General features: G+C 52.8%; 5 protein-coding genes across 5 annotated transcripts; 2 read left to right on the top strand and 3 right to left on the bottom strand.

Moving 5' to 3' along the window:
• Positions 1–595: 595 nt before the first annotated feature.
• Positions 596–1,818, top strand: BESB_044170 (uncharacterized protein; the record flags this gene model as incomplete). Its single annotated transcript, XM_029362868.1, has 3 exons — positions 596–704; positions 1,242–1,395; positions 1,689–1,818. 3 exons carry the CDS (start codon positions 596–598, stop codon positions 1,816–1,818), a joined length of 393 nt encoding a protein of 130 aa, XP_029220234.1.
• Positions 1,819–6,041: 4,223 nt separating this feature from the next.
• BESB_044160 (uncharacterized protein) lies at positions 6,042–7,462 on the bottom strand (the record flags this gene model as incomplete). Its single annotated transcript, XM_029362867.1, has 6 exons — positions 6,042–6,076; positions 6,144–6,234; positions 6,290–6,327; positions 6,577–6,657; positions 6,715–6,774; positions 6,832–7,462. The coding sequence occupies 6 exons, from the start codon at positions 7,460–7,462 to the stop codon at positions 6,042–6,044; spliced, it is 936 nt and encodes a 311-aa protein (XP_029220233.1).
• Positions 7,463–7,676: 214 nt separating this feature from the next.
• BESB_044150 (uncharacterized protein) lies at positions 7,677–8,498 on the top strand (the record flags this gene model as incomplete). The annotated part of the gene is made up of 6 exons (XM_029362866.1): positions 7,677–7,952; positions 8,065–8,100; positions 8,158–8,222; positions 8,277–8,297; positions 8,355–8,376; positions 8,433–8,498. 6 exons carry the CDS (start codon positions 7,677–7,679, stop codon positions 8,496–8,498), a joined length of 486 nt encoding a protein of 161 aa, XP_029220232.1.
• Positions 8,499–8,712: 214 nt separating this feature from the next.
• Positions 8,713–9,121, bottom strand: BESB_044140 (uncharacterized protein; the record flags this gene model as incomplete). Its single annotated transcript, XM_029362865.1, has 2 exons — positions 8,713–8,785; positions 8,919–9,121. 2 exons carry the CDS (start codon positions 9,119–9,121, stop codon positions 8,713–8,715), a joined length of 276 nt encoding a protein of 91 aa, XP_029220231.1.
• A 2,018-nt stretch (positions 9,122–11,139) lies between these two features.
• BESB_044130 (NEK kinase) lies at positions 11,140–14,842 on the bottom strand (the record flags this gene model as incomplete). Its single annotated transcript, XM_029362864.1, has 9 exons — positions 11,140–11,241; positions 11,590–11,709; positions 11,984–12,052; positions 12,546–12,605; positions 13,105–13,250; positions 13,848–13,982; positions 14,145–14,241; positions 14,501–14,573; positions 14,754–14,842. The coding sequence occupies 9 exons, from the start codon at positions 14,840–14,842 to the stop codon at positions 11,140–11,142; spliced, it is 891 nt and encodes a 296-aa protein (XP_029220230.1).
• Between the last annotated feature and the right edge of the window lie 945 nt (positions 14,843–15,787).

Raw genomic sequence — 15,787 nt, 5'->3', positions numbered from 1 at the left:
AGCATTTCCGCTTCTTCGAGAAGGGAAGAAGTTCACATACGCATGAAGAGGTCCTGAGCGCGGGTTGTGACCACGCTTTCAGGCGAACTGGATCTCACCCGCCAGCTGACAGAGACTTTCCAGTATTCCCGTGCTTCTTCTCCGCGTTGAGCTCCCTTTGTGTCAGCTTTCTTGTTCCCTGCGCTTCGTCTCTTCTCGTCCGTTGGCAGGTTTTTCGTGCGGCTTTCTTTCTCTTCCGTGGGGATTAGCGAGCGAAACACCGGCACCAGCTACGCGCGGCCTGGGTCCAGCAGAGCGGATGCCCTCCTTTTCTCTGAGTCTCTCTGCGCAGATCGTTTCGGCGCACGTGGGGCCTCTCCTCGTCTCTCTCTCGAGCTGAGGGGAGAGAGAGAGAAGTCTCTCTCTTCTGAGTGAAGCGCGGCGAGGGCGGCTTCACCGTCGTGGCTCGCATGCGCAGTTGCTCTGCAGGGGCCACTGTCGCCGGGTGGAAACGCGAGTCCCGTGCTCATGCGGCTTTTCGAGGCGCTCGTCCAGCCTCTTCGCCCGCCTCTGCACGCGTGAGGAGAGTTGAGTCGTTCCTTCTGGGAGCAGCAGCATGGCGGTTTACATCCGACAGAGTCCTCCGCGCGAGGGCGTGAGAGGAGGCCGCGAGGACTTCAAATGGGAGTCGCTCACCTCCAGTCAAGACTACGACTACTATCTAGGTATGTGCGGGTTGACTCGGCGTGAACCTGCGTGTACGCCTACAGCGTTCCTGCTCAAAAACCCACTGGCGCGCCGTTCGTCTGTCTTTCTCTTCTCGCTTTCGCCACCCATTTCTCTCGCCGTGCTGCGGCCGAGGCGGTTGTGGACTGCGGGGAGTGCCTCGCTGCTTCGCGGAGTTTTCTCGCATCCGCTCTTGTGTTCAGTGATGCCTGCCTCGTGTCTGGCTTTCCTTTGAAGAACAGAGAGCTCCTTCCGCTGTCGGGACCTGAGAAAAAATGTTTCAATCGGGACAAGGATCTCCCGCGGCGAGGCATTTGTCGGAGATACTGGAAAGGGAGAAGGGAGGAAAAAAAAGAAGGCGCAAGTGTCATTCGGTGTGTCTCGATGAATGCTGTAGCAGGCGAGTGTTTAGTGTCCGGTCGTGTTGGCGCGCATATCTGCTTCGTCCCCAGGGCCGAAGATTTCTTCGGGGGGCTGTGCGTCTTTTTCTCTCGCACGGGGTGTTTCTGTTGCAAGTTTAACGTGGATTCCTTCAGGAGCGAGCACGAAGATCGGGCTCCACTCGCGGGGCGGCAGATTCGTCAAGAACGATTGGTGGACAAAGCAGCGCGGCGGCGCCTCCACGACGGAGCTCGACGAGGAGCTGCAGCGAGTGAAAAACTTTGAAAACGAACTCATGGGCGAGGCCTTGTAAGTTATGCCGCGCTTCTACAACTGAGGCTTGTATCGCCTGTGCGTAGGTGTGGATCTCGTCGCGCAGCTCTGCGCGTAGTCTCGCGTGAGGCTGCTTGTGTGGTGCAGAAGCAAAGAGTGCACGGAGTGATCGACCTGCGTGTCTGGAGCGTTTTCCTCTCAGCGGCAGCATCTTCCCTCTTCACTGTGAAGGGAGATCCCGCCTTTTCGTGAGGCGGGTGCGCGGAAACGCCTTTCGGGTTGAGGGTTGAGGGAGCGCGTGTGCGTTGCGCATGTTGCGTGTGGCGCAGAGGACAGAAACCGAAGAATTTACTCGTGGGGAACGAATACGAGGATCGGAAGGCGGACAGCCCAGACGGCGCACCAGCGAGAAGCCCTTCTCACGCGGAGAGAAAACGGCTAAAGAAGGAGAAGAAGTAGGTCGTCGCTGCTGCGCCAGGGGCAGTTTACAGCTTCCTTGCATTGCCCGCTCATGTGTCCCTTGTGTCTCAAAAGAGAAAAATTCACGCCAGGAGCGTGCCTGCTAGTTCAGGGAGAGAATCACAGGAGAGCTCGAGCGGAACTGGCTCGCGAGTCTGCGCGCCTCAGTCTGATCACATCTACGCGTATGCCTGTTTTGGGGGGGCGGCCGCACAAGCTTGCGTCTCTAAGCAGGCGAGAAAAGCGTATGTATGTGGGTAGGAAAAACTCAGCATTATTGTACGGAGACCGGTGGAGCGTTGCGCTCTCGGGTGGCATCCTCCACACGCACGTCTTCTGCAGAGCGTTTTTGAGGCGCATCTGAAGCCATATGAAGATAGAGAGTCTTGCATGCAGGCGCAGCTGTTCGCTCCAGTGACAGCTGGTTTCATGGATCCTGGCGCGTTTCCGCGGCTTGTCTGTGCGTCCTTAGGAAAAGGAAGAAGGAGAAGAAGAGAGAGAAGAAGAGGAGAAAGGCGAGTCGCAGGAGGAGTGTCTCCGAATCGTCCAGCTCGTCAAGTTCGTCCTCGCGGTCGCCGTCGCCCCAACGGAGAAAGCATTCGCCGGGACGCTTCGAGAAGAGAGAGCGCGGGAGCTCTCTTTGTGGTTTCGAGAAGCGAATCAAGGCCGAGAATCCACGCGCGGACGAGAGAAGAGGAGATGCGCGGACGCAGTCCCCTTATGCGTCAGATCGAATAGGCAGAAGCGCAGAGAGAAGGCACTCGAGCTTTCACGTGAAGCGCGAGCGGGAGGAGGAGAGGAGACGCGCGTCGAAGGAATCGGTGTCTCCGCGGCGAAATGTGTCGCAGGAGCGCCGACGCAGAGGCCGCGAGAGAAGCGCAAGCTTGAGCCAGCGCCGACAGAGAAATACGAGACGACAAGGCACATACCGCCGTGAAAGTGAGGAAAGACAACGCCCAAGAGCATCAGACAGGAGGCGGTACAGTGTATCCCCGTCTTCCGCGCGAGAACAGCGGTCACACGTTGCGCGGCAAGGAGACGGAGATTATGAGAAACGCCGGATCTCTGAAGCAGAACGACCAGAAAAGGATCGACGTTCACGCCAAGATAGGGATCATGACCACCGCACCCAATCGGGCGGCGGGCGCGACCGAGATGATTCTGAGTGACGCAGTAGAAAACGTCGGCGATAGCTGTTTGCTTCCTTTCCAGTCCTTCTTTGATAAAACCTGTTTCCCTTATTCCTGGATATTCTCAACTGAGCAAGGTTGCGGGCAGCGCAGCTTCCTGCGTTTTGGTATATCGAATGCGCCATCTAGCGCCTTTGCTGCAGCATTGCTTGTGTGCCCCCTACGAACTTGCATGTTGCTGCTGCGACCCCACGTGGTTCGCGATCTAAAGGATTGCAGCTCGCGCGTGTCACTCACAGTGAGAGGCTCTGAAACCTCGTCATTTAGTGTATCAGTCCACGTGCTTGCTGACACTGCATGCGGCTCCGGCAGACGAAGTACAACGCTGCGCTTAGCGAGCTCTTTTCAGTGGCATCCGCAGTCCGCAGACGTCAGGCCCCTGTTACTTCTTGTGGAGGCACTCGCGTGACTTTCTTTAGTCGACCCTCTGCGTTGCGAAACGCGTTTTCTACACGCTGTGCGGCGACCGACCGGGTGAGGGCAAGCGGACTCTTCGGCTTGCAGCTGCGGCCATCGCAGGCCGCTGGTCGTTGCAGGGCAGTGTCGCTCGAGTGAATTAAATTGCTCATTGGGGGCACAAAATTGCGAACTGCTGCTGGGGCGACGTTGACACTGGCTGGGCAGGCGGACGAAACGGGCTAGGGGTTCGCAGCTGCCGCCTTCCCGTGTGACGAGGCATAACGCTTTGCATGCAGAAAAGGAACAGGGCCCAGGTATGCAGGGCCGATATCCGTATGGGGGTACGGTCAGCATGTGCAAGAATGGACAGTGAATTTGTTTTGTGTCGTGTGACCTACGTGGAGCGCTTGTAGCACGAGGCAGCCGTGAAGACACGATCTTGGACCCGAGTGCAGGAGACAAATAAATGCCTTGTGAAACTATGCTTTCTCCTTCTTCACTCATATGGCAAGAGCTCTGTATGATTGGTACGGTTGAGCGACGCGTATCAAAACCGCTCTGGGCCCTTCGTCGATATCAGCCCCTCCTTCAAACGACATACTGGGGTTCAAATTTCGGGATCTCCGTGATTTTGTGACCTAGTAACCACAGCGAGATTCCGTAAGGGGGCTTCGGCTGAAGTCTTAAAAGAAATTTCTCCCATGACGACGTATTAATGCATCAGGCCTCGAGTTTTTGCATTGTTGCAGGTTACTATTCTGTGACGGGGGGAAGTGACTATGCATCCACATCCCGCAGGAAGGGCGACGCGATCGACCGATATGGCATATTGACAGAGTAACCGGTGGTAGAATCACACTTGTTTCCGTACTGGCCTTGATACATGAGAAATCCGGCGGCTCGGGATTTTTGTTTGGCGATTCTCTCTCAGTGGTATATGTTTTGCCAAAAGTGTAGTCCCGCCACATGGATACTGCATGCGCAACATTTGACTGCACATCTGCACACCCGATCACAGTGTGGAACTTGAGCATTGTTCAGCCGCTGCAGTGTCGTCTTTTGCAGGAGAACCTGCGCCTTGGTTAAACAGCATGTGCGTCGGAAAAACTGTTCGATAAACATACGAAGCAGGGTCCGAGGCTTAGCAGGCAGCTGCGTGCAGGCGGGTTGGTACGGAGCCCCGAACGCAAACGGGCTGCAATAGCAAAGTCGTGGCGTTTCCTCATGAGTCAACTATCACCCAGTCTGCAGCAGGCCGTCCAACTACAAAGCCACTCTCACTTCAATGACGACTGTGCCACCATGAGGTTAAAAAAGTGAGATTGTTTACAACTGTTTCTTCCGTCTCAGAGCCACTTCGCTCATCTGTAGCGCTGAACTTCAATCCGTTATATACAACTCAGCCGTCAGGGCAAAGCCGTGTCGCTGTGATGTGCCCCGGTTCCAACCCGTCGCCCTGGCGACTCTGCTGTCATTGCCTCTGGACGTCTCCTAGCGTCCCTTTCGCAGAATGTATTCCGTGAGTCCATCAAACCGTGCAACGAACGGTGCTGTGCCCCGAAATCGTAAGCAACCAATTTGTAGGGGCGCCTCAGAAGAACGCCAACGCGACTGTGAACCGATCTTGCACGCGCCTAGACACTGTCTAAACGCTGAACGTGCTGAGTCCCAGAACGTCTCCGGCAGCAGTCTCAAACCGGCCTGCAGTTCGCAAAGCTGGCCAGATAGTTCGGTAAGCTTCCACTGTGGCAACAGGAACCGCTATGCGTCCGTGAGCTCCTCTGCAAAGCGCCAGGAGCGGGCCCATCACTGTGGTCGTCGGGAGAGTGCGAACACAACAGGCGCAAAAAACACTGACAGCTCAGGAACTATAATACTCCCTCCTCTCTATTCTCGGCGTGTGCCATCAGTGTCATGCCCGTGTCAGCATTCATCGCGTGCGGCTACGGAGCGGACGACCAGCGCTTACAGACAACCGGTGCCGCAACTGGTTTGCTACGGGCTATCTAAAAATCCATCATCATTCCTATCGTTAGGCAGCGAAAGGAGTGGAACGGCAGATGAAATAGAGGATTCGGACGGATTCTCGACCAAAAGTCTTCAGCAAACGACAACCGCAGATACCCAGCCAAAACCCGGCAACAACGAGATCTCGTCGGCATGTGAGGCAATCTGCGGTCTCTCGCTAGACGACAACGATGTTTTGAAACAAGCAACGCCTGTTGTGAAGAAACCGGGAAGGTGCATAGAGTTTCCCAGCGTTTCATGTGAGGGACCTGCGACGCTGAAGGCGAGGCGCCTTGACGAGGTCGCGCTTGGAACACAAGCAAGAAAAACAAGTGACGTGAGAAGGAGACATTCGCCAGATGGAGAGCTACGGGGGTGGGAGGAAGACGACATACTTAGTAGCGTGTTTCTGCATGTTGTTTGATAGCTCAGTACCTCGGTTCTCCATCAGACCGCATACCGTGCGAACCGACTTAACTCTCTGCCCATTGCGGGCTTGAGCTCGATTAAAGTGCAGACAGCAATGACCTGCATATATCAACTTGTATACGGAAAGGGGCTAGTGATTGTTGTCTCCAGAGAGAAGCAAGAAGACGAGCGCTGCTAGAGGGAGCACACAGTAGGGCCTCAGTCCTCGAATGGATTGCCGGCGCACCGTGCACCTGCGTGCGTCGCAGTTCGTTGTCACAACGTGAAGTTTACTGCAGCGTCGAACGGATTAAGTCCTACCATAAGGGCACCAGTTCTTTACATCTTCCGGAAGCTCCTTTATAATGGCGATATCCTGCCCTAGCGAGCCAGCTATGGCTTCGGGGGATGTCTGACGCAAATGTTAAATTGAGCACGGGTAGCATGTCAACTACAGCGCAGTATACCTGCAGCTGCTTTGCAATCGCTTGAGGGTTGCCTGTGCCTTGCCTATGAGTGCATTCACGTGACCGCTCGTGCGTGTGTGAGACAATGAATCGATGAATACCAATTTACGTCCGCTGAATGATGCCGAGTGTCGCTATAGATGACAACAATAGAGACGAGGTACGTACCAAAAAGCGCATTCCGGAATCGCGCGCTGCCTCCGCTCGCCAGGAAGCCCGCAGCTCCAATATCTATAGCCGGTAATGCTACAGACGAAAACGGGTGCCTGATTCGCTAACCGCCGTACCGCTCTCTCGCCCGCGAGGGGAAAACTCTTCATCCGCTTGCGCACGGTACACGGTTGACTGCTGTCTCTCCCCGGCCACACCTGATTCAACGGCGGATACTGAATGCCTGGGTAGTTTGTTCGCGTGCCAGGTATTACCTCCAGTGGTTCGTATGTCCCCGAGCTGCTCCTCGACTGCAATAGAATACCACTGACCAGCTGACGTAAAGAGTATTGTTGCGTGTACATGGGTGGCTGTAGCATCGTGTAGCCTACGCATGACGTTCATTGATGAAATGGTCGCTAGGACGAGGCGTTCTCCATCTTTTACGCGCACAAGTTCCAGCCCGTTCCCAGAGGTCAAAAGGAACGCCCAAAAGTTTCTTTCGCTTATGCCTCTGAAGATCACGCCCGCTTGGCGTGCGCTGCCGAGCATGACCTCTGTCTGCACGCGCGAGTTTTGACAGAGGAAGTTCCGTTTGATAAGCGCTGAACGGGATGTGGCACGGCGTGGCAGAAAGAAGAAGGGGAACGGATGCTGTGGCTCTATCATCTCGTCGCCGCCATAATAGTCGATTGTGCGGGAAGACGGGTCATACGACCAGCCATTCGTCACGATGAAATCTTCACCGAACAACGCAGGAGGCCGGTTCGGGTCTACGTACCAAATGGGGCACCCCTTCGCGGTAAACTGTGTTCGGAATGATTGCGGTGCTTCTGACGGGAAGATGACATTTGTCAGCCATATCATGAGGTTGAACCTAGGAATGGGCAAGGCTGTCAACCCCGGGACCGGCAGCTGGGTCTGCTGGATCACTGCAGCATCCAGCACCTGCACCCTTAAACTGCTCGCTTCTAAGGCGAGGCTGGAACAAAAGACGGCCACGATGCCGACCTTGAGCGACATGTCGGGACCCCTCTTGTGTGCAAACCACGACGGAATGCTCGACGTGTTAGTGCGCTCGGTGGACCCCATCAATCGGATCCTGCATTGGGTGAAACAATGACTATCGGGGCGCTGTATCTACAGTCGAGTTGCGTTACAAGAACGTAACGGATGCAAATTGATTTACTTGTAGATCACGGGGAGAAGTCGTGGTCTGGAAACAAAGCGCACGACAATGAGAATTATACGCTTGCTGGCAACGTTGCTGCTTGTCTACATCGCTGTGGACATGTCCTGGGCAGCGCCGTCTCCTGCTGTGTTCCCTTTATTACGCGACGACGATGCCCCGAGCGGCAAAATCACTGATCTCACAAGCGAGGAGGAAGAGAAAGAATTCAGCGTGCGTGTGCTGCAGCCCTCATCGAAACAGTGTGGCTTACGGCTAAACGACTGGGCAGAAATACGAGTGCGATCTTTCGGTACGTCATTGGTCAAGCTGCGGCAAATTGAGGTGGGAAACTGCATATTGACGCAGCCCCTGGAGTCAAAATACTGCCTCATATATTGGAGGTTAGTCTCGCATGGACGCCGATATTCCCAGCCAGCTGACCGCCTGCTGCCAGAACAAGGAATTCGGGCATGCTTTGCAGGGGTTCGAGGTAGATACAACGCGTTCACGCAAAAAATACGCGTCTACATCTGGAACTACGCATTAGGTCGGGAAACACAATGTGATCCCATTAAACAGAGGGATCATCGGCATGTGTGTAGGCGAAACTAGGTCAGCCATCATGCTAACGCATGGAAGAATACTGAACACACCCATGTGTTACAGAAGGGTCGGGATCAAAATTGGGTATCAATTACATCCTACAATGGCGGCATTCTGATTTTCATATCGGATGATGTTCAGGAACATGGGCGAAATTTTCTACGTAAGAAGCAGCAAGTTGGCGACGCCGGCGGGGCCTTCACGGCCGTTGGTTTTTAGGAGGTCACACTGGAAAACTTCAAGAGAGTGCACCGGAAAGTTCCCAACAAGAACGACGAACTTTGACACTCGCGACGAAGGACGAAGAGGAATGTTTTTGAAACCGGCGCTCTCCTGTCGCCGAGGATGATGTATCGTATGCTTTAAGGCCAACTTCGTAATGTGTTCCGCATGCATATATGTTGCCCATCGCTGACTGAAGCTTCCCCTAGTCGGCCTCCACACTACTTTCCGCCTTGCCAATTCTTCCGAGTCTTACTGGAATAACCTTGTCGCTGTTTCAATCGTCATAGGTCACATGCGGGCCCCAAGTACATCCTGGTGCATCTTTTTCCTCTGCGCCGCAGCATTCCCTAAAAGAGCAACCATCACAATGAACGGGAACGCCCAGCACCTCGTCACGAGACATCCTGTCGAGTCTGCGGTTCTTGTCAGACCAAGTCTAGTGCTCGGCACAGCAGCCGGAAGTACGCAGCATATACCTACCAGCAACTCCCGTGCCATCCTTTGTGCTTCGGGTTTTCTTCCACCGCCGCATAGTAGCGCTCTCCTTCTGGGTGGTAACGATTAACATACGATTGGTGATGGTAGTGACACCCCGAGCTCCGCTCCTTCTCGTCGGATGAGTTGAAGTAAGAATGGCATCTCCGACAAAGCTTGTGGCAGGTGGAGTGTTGGCCTGGAGACATGCTGAGTGATGTCAGGTGGATGCGCCGTCAGGCAGAACCGAGGCACCCGTCAATTATGAAAGAACGCACTTGCTATAGCGCGTTGGATGATTCTGGACTGCGGACACTTGGAAGAAACTAACCAGTTTCTGGTGGCTGACTTCTTTTTCTTCCTGATTAGATATGGAGTGCCCCGTTGCGAAAAGTAGCTAGTGCGCAGTGTTTTTCCCAGACAGGAAAACGTCGTGCAAGGGCATGCAGCCCAACCAGCTACCGGTTGGCACGACCGTGGCATCTCTCGCGAGCCAGCATAGAAAGTTAGCCGTCCATATTTCGAAACCACTCTTCAGTGAATTCATAACTGCGTCCGGTAGATAGGATCAACATTCCTCATGGTTATTGACATAAAGTCAACATCTCATCGGACGAAGAAGAAGACACCCTGCCCGCCAGACGGGTGTCTACTAGGCCCGACGAGTGTCAACCAGACCTGACGGTATTTGAAGTATGAAGAGTTTTTATATTTCGCCGCCGCATCACGAACGCCAACACCAAATTATCTCGTTGGTGACGCAGGCTCTGCGGCCGCAGGTGAATACACTAGATTCGTCCTAAGTTGGTGACGCTTGAAAGGCGGCGTGTCGTACCATCGCCTCTGACCGTCGTCTCTTACGAGAGACGACGAGCGTACTCGTGACGAGCCCAATGTGCCCTTACTACCTAGCCACAACCTTTGGATGACGTATACAGTCGGACTTTGTCGATGTGGCTAATCCGTCTATCTGCCTCGGCGACTGCGAGCAATGGGCAAAGAGCATCCGTTCTACTATCCAGGGAGGGTCTAGAAACGCTGTTCTGTCGAGTTTTCTCTGTCCTCTTGATGGGACAAAGCATCCAGCGAACAATTTGGTAGCCAAAAACGTTACCTCATTTGTAACAATTCTGGAATCCTACACAGCCAAATATTTGCATCGTGAGTGTGCGCGCACGTAACATCTGTGAACAGTGTATGAATCCACATCGAATCGCATGACCATTAAACTCCCGAGCGGCATTATCGTGTGAAAGAGTATGCATACGTTTGAGCCTGCTGGATCCACTTGAGGTTTCGCACAAACTACACGCGGGGGGAGGCCTGTAGTAAAACTTCGGTTATCGCCAGCATCGATATTCAAGTAAGTGAACAGTGTGCTACATACTGAAGCTTGATGGAGTTTGGACAGGAGAGATCGGAAAAGAGAGTCAACATGAAGCACGTGAAACAGCGGAAATGAAAACGGTCCCTTCGATGCCATGGAGAGGGGCCAGTACGAACGAATGCTAAGGAGCTTCACTCTTCCCCCAGCGACATCTACAATCCGGGATTCTCGCTGAAACGCACTTACATTATTTAAATGGGCTCGGAAAATGACCTCTTTCCGAAGGTCTGGTGTACTTCCTTTTGCCACAGTGCCAGTACAAGGAAATGTTACCCCAGCAAGCAGCCCTGGCAAAACTGGTCTTCACGGCCATATTCAATCCGCTTTCCTGCCTCTGTACAGGGTATCCAATACCCAGCGAAGTGCAATGAATTACTTGCATTTCTTTGATTTACGTGAATCATGGTACTAGTCGAAGATGGGTACATGGATGACAAGGCCTTGTAGAGACCTGGTGTTGATGGCGAGTGCGCAAGTCTCCGAGAAAAACACTCACCTGATGCCTCAGCTGGCATCTGGGGTTTCTAAATAGGTCTCGCCGTTACGAAGTCTTTCTTGCGCAGTTTCCGTGACTGCGCAAAGACTACACAGAAATGAAGAAGTACGTATCGCTTCTGGAGGCGCATTTCAACCCGCAGCCGACTTCGCACTCCAAAAAATGGTGTCTGCCAGGACGCCCTGGTGATACGTCACCTTGCATTCTTTCCTCTTCGATTAGGAGTCCCCATGTTTGTATGTTGATTTGCAGAGGTCCTTTATCACTGCCTCCAGGCACTAATATGCTCGTTCCTCTCCACGCCACGGAAACAAACGGGTTGGACGAAAATTTCATCGTTCTGGTTATGCAGCTTCCACCGCGGAAGACGAGCGGACTGGGGCGAGGGGGGCAATACCTGTGCTGAAAGAGTTTCTTCTCTTTGACTTGATTTTATCAATTTCCTCCTGATAAAGAATGGCCGAAAGAGACTCACAGTGAATACATCCGTATCCACCCGCGTAACGGTCAGACCAAGCTCTGCAAGTGCTTCTGGGGCAGTGCTGGGACACGGTCCCGTGTCTGCTAATTAAAAGCAGGAGTCATGGAGCAGCACAGTCGTTCCCTGGTTCTGCACGAGAGCTTTTTTTGATTTTCCGGTTTGCATGTGATATCAGCATAGGGGTCAGAATTGAGTAGGCTTTTTCTGGATATGCGTCTGTATGGTTGGGCATGCGTCTTGATACCGTTCTCTAGAACTTCTTGATGCTGGTGAACCATGCGAATTATTTCCCCCATGAGCAACAACTCTATACCTTTATCGGAGAGAGCCTGATGATCTGCGCCGCTGTTGGACGCCTCGACGGATCTCTGTTCAGCATGTCTATGCAGAGCTGTCGAAGCTCGTCGGAGTATACAGAAGGCATGGCAGGGACCTGCGAAAGATGATCAAAGCACGTGCATCTGCGAGCAGGGGATGAAGGAGGGTCACTCCACTGGTCCAGCATGTCAATAAGGGTTATGAAACTAGGGCGTTCGCCGATGTATATGCGTATCATCACACGAAGTTACGGTCTCTATACGTATGTGCAGCTACTCGTGCACGCTGGTCGGTGACTGCTTCTCATGCCCGAATTTCGGAACGAGGGCCGATATGGCCCTTTGCCAGGTAGTGAGGAACCGGAGGAGCTGAAAACGAAGCCTACTCACGGGCAGTTTCGAAATAGAGTCAACGAGGCCCTTCAAGTCGTTCGCGTGAAACGGAACAGTCAATGAGGCCTGCGAGACCCGACCCGCACGCCCTAGAGAAATAAATACGATCGAGGATGCATATGTGCATTCAAATGCATGCACTCGTACATATACAGTTTTCATATGTTTCTCTTGTCCCAGTTTCATGCCAACGATGCCTGCACGCTGCAGAAAGCTCCTGCATGTCGCACTGCGACAGGAGCGCTCTGTTGAACTTGGGGAAATACACGGGCATTCTTCATAGTTACGACGGGTTCCCAGCGGTTTCCCCAGAGTCATCATTCGATGTCCCTGTCGCTTCATATGCATGCTTGTAGTAGGGAACGCCTATGCAAATACACATTGGTTTTCTGCGCCACGTCGTTTTCTTGATGTGCCTGCGTATGACTGCACCCCATGAAGCTAGTAATATATATCGTACCGCTGCTTACGCATGAGTATATAGCTTACGCTGCAGCGAGCATGCTATGCGAACAGACCATCATGCATCGAAAACACTGAACAGTTATCCCTCGCTCACGAGCTCGTAAAGAATGCACCCGAGGGACCAGATATCCGCAGGCAGTGAATAGCTTTCTCCCTGAATGGTAGCGGCAAGACACACCCACAACCGCAACACATGCTCATTTCTGCCTATACTCACAGGTTTCCCCGGTAGTGCTTTCCTCATTTTGCTGCGTTCGCATCCCGGAACCTGTTGAACTGTCCAGTAAGGAGTACATATATATAAATATATGCGTTGGACCTCAAATCGGAGCTCCCGCGGCTTTGCTGGCAAGAAAGGCAAAACTGTAAAGACTCCTTTTGCTTTTTCGAGAGGTCCCAGCGCTATGCTGGAACGGCATGGCATTGACTCCTGGCCTTCCTTCTGCCTCATTCACTGGTCACTTCTACAGCATCACCGAGGCGTAGACTGTGCAACTTCTTCGACAAATGAGCGCTATGCATGTATCTCCGGGCCGTATGCTTGTCAACTGTATAGACTTATGACCACAGCGCAATGCATGTCTTTCTAATATTTGCTCGCAATATGTTAGCCAGCCGCTCGTGCCGCTCTGCTTTATGGATGCTGAATTCACTTTGCAAATTTCCGGGCTGAGGTAGTAAGGCGTCCCGATTGTCGTCTGCGTGCAGGCGGAAGGAGACTCGAGGATCTTGGCGATCCCGAAGTCGCCGATCTGAAGGTCGTCGTTCGCCGTTAAGAAAAGGTTCTGCGGCTTCAAATCTGAGGGACGGAAACGAAAAACGGACTACGCTACCGACTACCTTCTCCCATAGCATCCAGCACCACAGGGAAAATTCCCCGCACCAAGGAATAATCAGTCCCACCGAGAAAAAATCAGAAACGTCAGGAAAGTGACAACCGTACAGTTTTGCATGCATACGCCATGCTCTGTGTAGGGGCTCTCCAATCATACATCTATGCAGTCTGTCGACTCTTAGCAGTTCTGTATGTTCAGACACATATGATTGTGACTCACGCATTCCCACTGATTAAAGTCGCCATCTCTTGAAGGCGCTAGTTACATATAAAGTCGTCTTGGCATTTCGAGTGCGACATGAGAAGTCTGGTGCGGCATACTGTGGTGACCGACCCGCAGCGTCTGATGAGCGAGACGACAATCAGCACAGGCGATTTCTTCGTTTTCCACCTTGTCATAGCGGATTGAACGGCGTCGCCCTTTGATCCCACCCAGCGACAGAAGCCGCCAAGTGCACAGATGGACCAGAAAACTGGTACATATATGCAAGCTCTATTCAGATACAGGGGTCATGGGAATTCTCGAGTAGGACTATGGGTGTGCAGTGTCTGTCTGCTCACCTCGGTGAAGAATGTGCATGTTGTGTAAATAGTTCAGGCCAATTGTTGCTTGGGCGATCCACCGTTTGATGAGGCTCTCGTCGAATCTCTGGCCAGACCGCTTTTGCTCGCGGATTCTTGCGGCGATGTCTCCTCCTACCAAGCCAAACAAGCCGAGGCCAGATGACCACGGGCAACGCTCGACTGAACCAGTATGCGTCCGCCTCGCGCGACTGAATAAGATGAACCCGTGATGTAAAGCCGTGGCTCAACAACGGAAAATGGAAACGTGGGGAATCCAGGAAACTCTTTGCTCACCCGCAGCGAAGTCCATGATTATACAGAGGTGATCTTCGTAGATATAGCTCTGGTGATATCGAATGATGAAAGGGTGAGGCTTGAGAGTAGACAAGACCTGTAAGAAGCCATTCGAATCAACACAACGAACAGTCGACTAATGACTGTCAGCGCCACTTTGTCCGGAACCACAAGGCAGCAGTTGAGCTATGCAAAGCATGTCAAAATCACTTGTCGTCACTCGAGACAAGATCCTGACAGTCTCAAGCGACGAATCACAGAGGGGACAACCGGAACCAGAAGTGCGAGTGCCCGGAACAGACAGTAAGCGGGTTATGCCGTTGCAACCGGGCGACCACTTAGCTCGGGTGCAATACCTTGGCTTCATTGAAGGTATCCTCTCTCATTTTTCCGTCCATCTGGGAGATGTCAATGAGTTTCATAACGTATCTGCCACGCAAGCACGCAGCAGCAGCAACGGCCTATCCGCGGGAAGTGAAACAGAGGACAAAGCAAACCTGTTTGACTGCGCATCTCCATTCCTTTACTTCGAAAGAAATAGAGCCAACAACCGTACGCTGGTGCAACCGGCGATGGTGGAATGACATTTCTTCTTCGTGTGAGCCTTACAACTTCTGTTCATCGTCTTTGTCACGAACAAGGTATGCGCGTCCGAAGGAACCTGAGCCAATGAGGCGGACTTTCTTATACACAGGCATTTTCGTATCGTTCTTTTTTTTTTCGCCGAAGGACATGTAAGAAAGCGAAGGCAAAGAAGATGCCAAACGAGGCAAGAAGTCACCCAGCCAGCAGTTTTTAGCAGAGGCGAAACTTTGCCATAGAAAAGCATGGCGAGCCGTAGGAAGCTTGCATACCAGTACTAGCAGACAAAGCCTCAGAAGTTGATCCTCGGCACAGGATTGTGGAGAGTAGCAACAGGACAGAGTCCCGAGCAGTGATTTCTCTACTAGGTTGTTATCAAGAAGCGAGACAGGGATGAAGGAAAGACGTACACATCGTTTCCGACTCGTCAAAACGTACCTCAGCATTCAGCAGGTCAGACGTACGTGTCTTTTTCCGTCTTCCGTACGCCCGCGCCAGCTTCTCAATCGTCCCTCCCCCGTTTTCCTCCCTCTGACTCTCCCTCTTCTCTGCATGTGCTTGCAAATAAGTGAAAAGAAGGAACGTCGATGACGTACCTGAGCCTGGAGCCCTTTTTGGCCTGTATACAAAAGACATGCGGAGCCGTCGCGCGAATCTAGCGTTCACTGAGCGTGTTTTTTTATGTGGCGCTGCCTCACATCAAATATCCACAACCATTTCACAAAGACAGAAAAGATATGGAGACGCATTACAGGTTCCGCACTGCCCTGCGAAGGAGGAGTTGCGCCTTAAGATTAAACAATTCATCGTCGACACAAAGAGTCAACAGCGCCCAAGTGCCCTGCTACCACGGAATCTGCCAGCATACTCGACAGCGCAGAAGAGCACAACACACACCAGGGGAGGTGAGTCTGCACTTGGAGCTTTCTACCACTCCCACAGGTCGACCTTCACAGCATGTATACTGAACGTCGACATACGATCGAAATCGTACATTTAGTCTCATGCGCCGAGCATCGTCGTTATACCTCGTGTGTTCAGAAACGCGCAAACCAGCGTAC

Source organism: Besnoitia besnoiti, chromosome III, assembly GCF_002563875.1.
Source record: "Besnoitia besnoiti strain Bb-Ger1 chromosome III, whole genome shotgun sequence".
In the NCBI taxonomy this organism is placed as follows: Eukaryota; Apicomplexa; class Conoidasida; order Eucoccidiorida; family Sarcocystidae; genus Besnoitia; species Besnoitia besnoiti.
The sequence above is the reverse complement of the archived record's forward strand: the minus strand, read 5'-3'. Positions and strand labels throughout refer to the sequence as shown.